This window comes from Protobothrops mucrosquamatus, unplaced genomic scaffold (assembly GCF_001527695.2).
Source record: "Protobothrops mucrosquamatus isolate PMUCROS unplaced genomic scaffold, P.Mucros_1.0 scaffold1785, whole genome shotgun sequence".
In the NCBI taxonomy this organism is placed as follows: Eukaryota; Metazoa; Chordata; class Lepidosauria; order Squamata; family Viperidae; genus Protobothrops; species Protobothrops mucrosquamatus.
This window is the reverse complement of record NW_015387923.1, coordinates 274,158-284,607: the sequence shown is the minus strand read 5'-3', so window position 1 is coordinate 284,607 and position 10,450 is coordinate 274,158. Positions and strand designations below refer to the sequence as shown.

Sequence of the window (10,450 nt, the reverse complement as noted above, 5' to 3'; positions counted from 1 at the left end):
TTGTCTATTTGTAAACTAATGAGCACTTTTTTAGAAGACAAACCTTTTTTCTTCCTAACCTTGAAATCTGTCTCTCATCTTGGTCAAGACCTCCTTGCTGGTTAACAGGTATAGTTAAAGAACTTAGGGAAAAAACTAAAATCATCAGAATAACTTTAGTAAGAAAGCTCCTTGGGTGAAACATAACAAAGATAAGCTTAATCCTGGAAATAACAGTGATAGAAAAGGCTTGAGTGTCTTAAGTTTGTCTATAGCTAATAACTTGTACTGTGCTCTTGCACAGTCCATTATAGAGAGAAAACAAATCAGGTGAGAACCTGACCTGCACAGGTCAGAGTCAGAAGAAAAAAGGGACTGAACTGAGAGGCAAAGCAAGTGACAGTCTTAAGAATATCATTATAATTTATAATAGAGTGTTACGCATGGATATAAAATGTAAATTTTTAAGATAAAAGGAAGTTACCTCTTCATCTATTGCCCTTAGTAATCAGCTTCACAGGTATAGAAAATATTGCATGCAAAGCTGAATTCCAACAATATAATCCAGTTCCAATAATTTTTAGAATCAAGTTTCCAGACCATCTTCAATGGCAGCTTCACATATACTGTACAGTATTGTAATAATCCGGGATGGAAGTTGGAAGTTACCAAGCTGTGCATTATTAAAATGAGACCACCTCCATGCAAATATGGTCATAAATGCTTAAAGCTTTTATGTGCTATAGAGTTTACTTGTTCCTGTAATTACTGAAGAAATCTAGAAGCACCCCAGAACACAAACTTGATACTTTAGGGAATTATCTCAAAGATGCTTTTCAAATGGCAACTGCACTTTTTTGGTTTTTTTCCTTAAAAACATTTTGCTTCTTATCCAAGAGGCTTCTTCAGTTCTAAACAACCATGACCTGGATGATTGAGAATCTCCAAAGATATCTAGGGGAAATACAACCTTTTTCAGAACACCTCAACTGGACATAGCAACCATCTACTAGTGTAACTGCCTTGTCCAGTTAAGTTTCAATTTGTTTATCTACATCCAGTCCAAGTATTTCAAAACTTCCTCTGGAGCATATAAAAAGCAGATAGAGTAGCATGTCATCAGCATACTGGTGTCATTTTATTATAAATCTTGGAATGTACTCAGCAATTTAACTTTTTCCCAATCATGTTCAGACCTACGGCCACTAATTTGGGGCTGGGGAATTCTGGGAATAGAAATCCACACATCTGGAAGTTCCTCAAAGTTGAGAAACCAAATGTAGATGTTATACAGATGGAGGATAAAACAGAGTTCTGCATCTGAATACCACCCTCCCAATCAGTAAGTATGGTAGAAGGAGAATAACTAAAACTCTTTCATTCATAGTATCAAAAGGATACTATAGTCTGAAGGTACTGAAAACTGCTGAGATGTCTGGTGACCTCAGCAATAACTCCAACTAAAATATAATAAACTCATCCAAGACTGGATTTTATCAGCCACCCTTTATTTAGTATCTGATGCAGAGAAAGGAGGTTGACCACAAGTCTCTAGGCCAATTTCTATCACATTATAGTCTTTGATGATGATGCAATTCTTCTTTTTTAGTAATGATTTTTTAAAAAATTTTCTGACCCAGTTAAGCTCCCCATTCTAGATCTAATAAGCCATTAGGACCAAGGATCAAATAGGTAGTTAGCTGAGCAAAGCTTATCTAAAATATCCTCCTGTCTTAAAACGTAAACCCATCCAAAACAATCTAATCGAATAATATTTTGGATGCCTTTATATACTGAATTATCAAAGCTGGAGTCCAGATCGTGATAAATATGAATATTATGATTATTTACAAAGGCAGTCTGGCTGGAAAGGCAAAAAACAAGCTCTATGTACATGTAAGTCCCATTCTTCAGTGTTCGTGACTTTTAATGTTTTATTTCCATGTATATACATTTAGAACAAATATTTAACTCCTCTAAATGCACAATATCAAGAACCTAAAGGCCTGAGTCTTCATTCTTTATTGCCTGCAGTTCATCAGCAACCACAAGTCACAACATATTAAAGTTGCATATGATTCATGGATCAGATTCAATTTTCTTATGTTAAAATTACTTATTTGCTTACAATACAGACAATTTTCTGCATATATTAACAATCAATTTGTCAAATGTTTCTGGGCTCTTAGCCAATGAACAAGGTTAAAAATACTGGGAAACATTCCTATGTACTTCAATATTTTAATATATGAACTTAAAAATGGCAGCTGCTTACCCAATAAAAAACATATGTCATGAATAATTTGGGCAATATTTGTTTTGAACCAATCAATAATATTGACCATAATTTTTAATTCTATATAGTTTTAATGTTTTCTAATAGATCACATATAATTAATGGCTACAGTGTTTGAGCATAAAAACAAAACGTCAAATAAATGTTTATCTTTCAGCAGGACAATGCTTAGTACGCATAGACAAATAAAAGTTATTACATTCCAAAATCAGTTACAAAATAACAGTCAATACTTTGACCATATAGACTCTGACTGTTGAATTAAAAAGTTATTCATATAAAATCCTGATGAAATTTACATGTTTATGACTTTAGCAATGAAAAACTGAACCTTTCTTTTCAAATATATTTATCCTCTAGTTCTGTAAGTTAAACAACTACTCGTGTGCAAAGAATCAAAAAGCTCAGGTTGCATTCAAACCAGAAACTTTATATAGATGGGAATAAGAATCAGTTACTGGAATATACTTTTTTCACAGCCAAGTTGTTAGGTGTGTGTAGAATTGGTCTGATATTGCCAATTCTGAATTGAAGATAATCTCTAAAGTATATTTAAATCTCTAAAATATATTTTGAAACTTGGCTCAACTACCGTATATGCCATTCTACAAATATTAGTGTACCAGAATGAAAACATTTTTGAAATTATACTCTCACACATACTATATTAGAGTTAAGAAAGCAAAAATACCTAAATAACTTTTAAGCATACTACTACCTAGTCTTATATTAGGGTTAGAGAACAGATATATTTCAGGGATCTTTAAGATATACTATTAGGCATTATTGATGGCTACCACTCCCATTATCAAAAACATACGCCTAAGTTCTTTGGTCTAATTGATAATTAGAACTTTTTTTAAAGGCTGTGGTTACCTCTGTATAAGGAAGGGAATTCATTACTAGGGTCTCATTAAAACCTAGAGTCTTGTTTTTCTTGCATAGAACAGCATAAAATTCAACATACAAGCAGAGTTTAATGAAAGGTTATTGTACAGAGACAGTTACATAGGCAGTTAAGTAATTATCAAGTCTTTACTAAATTAATTAGAAAATAGCTTTTAACAGCTTTTTAATCGGGAAGATTAATATATTTATGTAAGAACTAACAAAAAGGTTTTGTAGGAGCAAAATACAAACTAAACAATAATTAATCCCCACTAGACAGAATACAATGACAATTAACATCTTTAAAAACCTACACATACAGATTCTATGTTTTCATTAACATAAAATTTAAACTATGTATAACAGTACAGATATTGGTTTCCATGACTAGATTCCCTGAATCTAAAACAAGGGCAAAGTAACTATGGCACACATTTCTGAGTCTGATATGAGACAACATTCATCTTCAACAAGAAGATATTTACAACAGAGACATATTGCTTTGATGGGTAACAACTGCCATCTGGAATATTGGATTGAATTTGCTATTCAACAAAGTGGTTGCTTACTTGAAGAACATTTTCTGACACTTCTTCATCTGATACCTGCAACAGGCACTTGCTGCTGCTTGCGAATTTTGTTGAAAAGTTCCATGTATTGAACTATTGTATCACCTGGACTGTAGATGCTGTCATGCTTATTATTGAACACAGAGGGGATACCAGGGGCATGATTTCCCATAAAGCTCTGCATGAATTCCATTACAAGATTCCAACAGTCAGTGGCTACCACACATGGACAATATTCCACCTGACAACAATTAACAAAAAATTTAAATAATGAATCAATCACAATTGGTTCTACAGCTAATAACAATTAGACAGAAAGCTTGAGGGAAAAGGGAATATTCACACATATGTTCTCAAAATCTAGTTATGTTTAAATTTGGACATGTGGCATATTGCTACAAAACAAATATAGGGCTTTCTTGCAGATAAAATTCAAAATATTGCAAACATGCATCTTATAAAATGACTCATAGCAAGTAAGCTTTTAAAATTATCTACAAAATTGTAATAAAAAACATCAGTCCTTTCACAAACTTTCATTCCTTGTCACAGACCTATACTATCCCAGTATTTCTTTACCAACATATCTTAAAATTTCTCCATACATTTCCTATTTTTTTTACTGAACATTCTAACATCCAGCCAAGTCAGTGAAATAACCCTGGATTCCATCCATTTGGAACATTGCAATTTCCCCCCAAAATTGATTCCTGGTTCTTGCATTATTACCCATCAACTTTCACCAGCCTACAAATTTCTATTTTCATATGCCCCCAGAACTCTCATGCTGGCTGGGCTGGGGAATTGAGTTGAAATCCATAAGTCTTAAGGTTGCCATGGTTGGACACTCCTGATCTAGATGATGGAAAATCATAATTTTTGACATACGTTTTAGCTCCAATCCTGTTCTTTATTTACTGACTTAAATCACCTAAATTTTAGACTCTAGCCAGGGATGTCAAACTCACAACATCACATGACGTGTTGCGACGTATCATAACTTTTTTCCATTGCTGGCAATGGGGTGGGCGCGGTTTCGCTATGACGCATCCAGCCTGTGGGCCGGCAGTTTGACACCCCTGCTCTAGGCAGCTTTCATTACAATTAAATCTACATCTTCACTTCCATGCATATATTCTATTCCACTAGGCAAGATCAGAGTAATTTCATTCACATTTATATCATTCTTCTACTTTCTCTTAGACTGGTCAACTTTCTTAGAGTAACACATAAGTTACCAGCTTTAATCATATCTATGCTACATTAAGAATTCCCTGCTAATCCTAAGGCACAGATGTCAGTTTTGAATATTTTGGCCAGTTTGCCACAAGACAAACTCCAGTTTTATCCCAAGCTTGTTTATGCTGTTCTAGTCAAGCTAGGTTCTCTATTCTAGAAATGTAGCCAATATACTATGTCACCTTTCACTAATTATGCTATATGTGCAGCATGATGACACTTTCAGGATATGATCTCAAACAAAAAACTCCTATTAGTCTAAATATTAATCATGCTATTTAATTCAGACAACTCTTACCTCAACAGATATTCCACGGGCACTGGGCCCCATGGTGACTGTGCCGACCTTCACCAAAAAATCACAGTACTGATACCGAGTGCCTCGGCTCTCTATTTTGTTCCCTTTGGCATTTTGAAAGAAGCCTTTCAATTTCACCATAAGAATGTCAAAGTTGGTATCTGCTATGAGGCATGGGCCATTTTCAAAGAGAGCAAAACAGCTGAGGGGATATTCCGAATTGTGCATCACATACATCAGTTTGGCAGCCTGTCCTGAAACAACAGCAGCATGAGTTTCACTTCAAGAAAACTATTTCTTCTCTCTTAGAAACCTGAAAAATTGTAACATCTATTACATTTTTATTACTCTTTCAAAGCACTTGATTTTATTACAGAGTATTTATCTTATTCATTCTCCATAAAAGATGATGGTTGCTGATGATTTATGTAAGTAAAATGTAATGATGTTATATAATAGTGTTAAAAACAATATTCTAAGATAGAGGAACGTTTATCTTATCTAACATAGACTCTTCAAGTAGCAATTGAGTTACTTTACTCTATTCAGAAAATTATTGCTTGTTCGACCCTGTTCAGTACTGTTTTCCATTTTTCCCCAATTTTTTTTTTTTTACATTCTAATGCAGCAGTCCCCAACCTTTCCAGCTTTGTGGACTGACAGCAATGGGGGGGGGAGCATGCTTTCGTGTGTAGCTCCATTTGCGCACTCGTCTGCTGCTTGTGCAATCCAGTTCCGAACAGGCCATGGCCTGGTACCGGGCCATGGCCCAAGAACTGGGGACCCCTGTTCTAATGGACATATTTTAAGGTGCCTGAAAATGAAAACTGACAGGGATCATTCTTGTACAAAATCGTAATAAATACTTGCAAGACTTAACAATACAATCCAGGAAAGGAAGATACCTTAGCAAAACATGGAAGAGACTTCATGGAGTAAGGATTTACTTCCAGATGAATGGATTTTAGTCTTAAATGTGAAGGATGTATCTTTCAAACAAGCAGAGCTTGCTTCCAGCTGACTTGAAAGAAAAGGGATTTTCTCTGCTATGAATGTTTACCAGTAGGTTAGGCCTAAGCAAAACTAATTTTCAGGAGAAACAACTGTACATTCTGTGGACAGCCACATAAACAAATGTTTAAATAGAATATTTGGTCCCGCCATATGAATTTCCTTACAGCTAGCATCCAGAACAAGTAAAGTACTATCTATCTATCTCTTCTAATACAGATCAGGAGAACACTCCCTAAATAAGTGTTTTTAATACTGCAGTGTTTTAAATCTTATAAAAATTAGGTTAATCCTCTATTTGTTTGTTCTACTGAGCACATGGAAGGCAACTTTTAAATCAAAATGGTACCAAAAAGGAAAGCATATTTGTTTACATAAGAAACAGGATGAAAATGCATAAACAGTTCTGAAAAGCATTAAAATGGCATTCTACTCATAAGGGGACAGTTAAATTACTGAGTTCAATCCTGCTTTGTCCAAAATCCAATTTAAAGCATTCCCAGCAGCTTATTTAGATTCTTTAATGCTTCTCAAGCTGGTAACTGGTTTCACTGTTACTCTTACCATTCGGAATTTTTTCCTAATATCCAAAAGAATTTGGCTTTTTGTAACTTAAGATAATTTCATTTGAAGAGCAGTATTATACCACCTCCTCAGTCAATGTTTCTCAAAGAATATTTATTAAGTTTCTTTAGTCTCTCTTTGTAGGACTTAGTTTCCAGATAGAGTTATCCTCACTGGTCTTCTTTAGGAAGGATTCTGTGAAATACAGTCCCTATAAATGGTTATGTAAGACAAAAGAGTCTATTGATCAATATAAAATAGAATGGAACTATTCCTTCCGGTCATTCGAAAACTACACTTCTAATGATGGAGCCCAAAACTGAGACTGACTTTTCAGCCACATCTTGCTTTTGTTTGTGATCAACTACAATTCTAAGTTATATAATAAGTAATTCTTTCCAGCAACCAGGTAGGAAAGCTTGATATTGACCAGGTGTATTTGAGCAGACAAGCATGTTTTTGCACTTGGGAAAAATGTAGCGTTGCTGTAAGTTATCAAGATTGCTGTTAAACTATTAGCTTTTCCTATCACTTAAGACTTAATAGTACATCATCTTCACATGACTGAGGTACGACAAACAACTAAAGCACAGTAACTTTAATTCTTCAATAAAGTATCTAAATTAATGAAATAGCCAACAGGACAGCATCATGTGATAAAATATTTTATATACACACAAGGTACTAGATTTCCAACATGTTTCTTTACAATCTCATTAGTTCATGATTAGTATATGAAGCTAAAATTGACTATATTTATGTCCAAAAGTTACTCTTTGCATGATAAAAGTTACTTTACAGAAAATGTTGGCTATAAAGTTACTTGCTGAGATGCATCTAAATGTTGCCATGTTCCAATTAAAAAATAGAAATGTACTGGAAGGATCTGAATATACCAATTTTTGAAGACAGAAAAAGCTCACCTTGACTGCCCATTGTGGAGGCTGCAGTATGGTAGGTTTCACAATCTACACAAAATGTTCCTTGTTTTTCTGCGCCAAGTAGCTCCAATTTTCTTGTTAAGATTTCAACTGTTTGCTGAACACTTTTTCCCTCTGCTACTGGCATCTGAGATACACTAGTACAAGAAATATGTCTTTTTAACTATGAAAAACAAATACATACCTCCAAAAAACCCCTAATTTTAATGCTATGGGAGACAATACACACAATGAAATAAGTATAAGAAATGGAACATCCTTAATCTGCATCAAATGAGAAGACTGCCTTTATATCACAATAGCACTTTCACTAAGTATTGTCCGGTAATAACCATAGGCAAGATATTCTATGTCCAATAACAGACAAATCAGGATTGATTTAGCTGTCAGCAGACATTTTTGCCTGTATTCTCAGTGACTAGCCAATAACATTTTCTGGTTTCATATGGCAGTAAAAAGCCATAGTTGCCCAAATGTGTCCAGAATCACTGTTATCTTTTTGTTATCTCCTTTCCTCTGAGAATGAATTGAGGAACAGGAAGAAAACATATTTTACCTAGAGAGACTTTGGTTGAACCCCCTTTAGATTAATTTCCCACCCAAGTCCTTTTGATCCTGAGGAGTCAAAATGAAAGTACAAGGTAAGCCATACATTGACCTGTGGTCCCTTCAGATAATACATTAGGGCTCAGAACAAACTGGCAAAGGCAGCATATGACTGTAGACTTTGTCTCCCTACTTTAAGCTGTAAATATTTTCCCATTAAATATGACATCTAAACACAGCCTCATACTCATGGAGTCTGTTGGTGCCCAAATACTTTTCTAAAAAAATAAAGATAAAAAGTTCTGTTTGGTCCGAACGAAACTGAAACAGTGAAACCTACAATCCCACACAGTCAATTTACTAATACATTACTACACAAAAACATTTTTGGGAGCTGATATTAGAATAAGATCAGATGTGAGTTCACAACTGTATTTCTGGCGATGTAAAATGCTCAGGAGGAAATCCTCCACCACCACAATGAACACCTTTTTAAAGGCTGGCTGAGGATGCGGCCGTGGGCTAACCGTTGCTGCAAATAAAAACAGCTGCGGCCGTCAAAACGATCACAAAACCACGGAACATGAGCTCTTGAGATGTTAGCCGCGTCTCTTCTTCGGTATCACGATCTATCACAACCTGATGGCCTCCGGGGGTGCTGGGCAAGGATCCCCGCCTTCCCTAACCGGGCAGACTGAAGGTAATGGGAGGTAGACCAGAACATCTAGCCCAGTGTTTCTCAACCTTGACAATTTTAAGGCATGTGGACTTCAACTCCCAGAATTCCACAGCCAGCATTGCTGGCTGTGGAATTCTGGGAGTTGAAGTCCACATGCCTTAAAATTGTCAAGGTTGAGAAACACTGATCTAGCCAGGTGGCTGCGTTATATTTTCCTTGACAGCAAGAGGATAACAAAATCAGAAATTTGCGCCCACCCGCCGTACGAAAAGTCTCTAAATTTAAAGCGTCTGCAGCTACTCGGGCTGCTCTATGGCCTCTCTCGTGTTACTTGCGATGGCAGTGTTTGGATACAAAACATACTACAGTCCCAGACCTTCTTCCGTTAGGCGCCAACCTTGTTCTGACATGTTCAACCGCACCTTAAGCCAGGGGTAGTCAACCTTGGCTCTTTTATGACTCGTGAACTTCAATTCCCAGAATTCCTGAGCCAGCTTAGCTGGCTCAGGAATTCTGGGAGTTGAAGTCCACGAGTCATAAAAGAGCCAAGGTTGACTACCCCTGCCTTAAGCGCTCGAACCAAAGCGTTTCTCTACTTTATCAGCTTCATAACATCAATAAAAAATATCCTACCAGGTGACGCCCATGCTTGCCACGGCCTCCGCGGGCCACTGGGTCGGTTCTTGCAGCAAGGGCGCCCGCAACTCGGGATTGCTTCCTTTCGGACTTTGAAGCGCGCAGGGACCTCCCAGCCAGACCCACGAGGCAGCTCGCCTTCCTTGCCCTCGCTTCTAACAGAAGAAACCAAAGCGGAAGTGACGTAGCCGAATGATTACAGGGACCGATCCGGAACAATCGCCTTCTAAAACGCCGCTCGGAGCGATGTCTCCTGCTCAATAATCCCTGACGCTCTTTGTGTGATGTTTACGCAGAATTAATCTCACTTAGCTCTGCAAGAAACACCTTGAGAAGAATGCACGGGTTGTCGCATAAACAAAAGAGATCGTTTGCGATAATAGCACACTAACAGAAGTGGCGCTTTTTACATCTGCTCCAAGGGCGGCGGCTGTCTTCAAATTTGTGGCGTGCGCGTGTTGTTTTTGAATGGAGGCGAGAGGAATGCAAATTTTAAAGTAGGCGAAAAAGATTTGTCCTCCCCATGCATTGTTGAATTATAACTCCCAGTATTACTCAGTTTGATCATTTTAAATTGTCCTTTTTATCTGGAAACCGATGGATTCCCACTTCGGCTTTAACGGGCAGAAACTTAACTTTCATTTAGGTATCACTTGGGCTGCTTTAACTATAAAGAGAATACATCTGTAACTCGGGGTTGAACTGTGGGGTGCTTGGTCCTTTCTGAGCTTGGCTCCCCCCCCCCTTGTAGACGTTTCATTACCCAACTCGGTAATATTATCTGTGCTGGAAGGGAGTGGGGTT

General features: G+C 36.8%; 1 protein-coding gene across 2 annotated transcripts; it reads right to left on the bottom strand.

The window, feature by feature from the left end:
• Positions 1 to 1,985: 1,985 nt before the first annotated feature.
• Positions 1,986 to 9,800, bottom strand: MED20 (mediator complex subunit 20). 2 transcript variants are annotated; one of them, XM_015823164.1, is made up of 4 exons: positions 9,644 to 9,800; positions 7,768 to 7,922; positions 5,270 to 5,523; positions 1,986 to 3,973 (listed from the first exon to the last, which is right to left on the bottom strand). In XM_015823164.1, exons 1-4 carry the CDS (start codon positions 9,655 to 9,657, stop codon positions 3,758 to 3,760), a joined length of 639 nt encoding a protein of 212 aa, XP_015678650.1. In that variant the 5' UTR covers positions 9,658 to 9,800; the 3' UTR covers positions 1,986 to 3,757. The 2 variants fall into 2 exon arrangements, with proteins under 2 accessions (XP_015678650.1, XP_015678651.1); XM_015823165.1 differs by lacking the exon at positions 9,644 to 9,800 and having other exon boundaries at positions 5,270 to 5,518; positions 7,768 to 7,781.
• Positions 9,801 to 10,450: the final 650 nt, after the last annotated feature.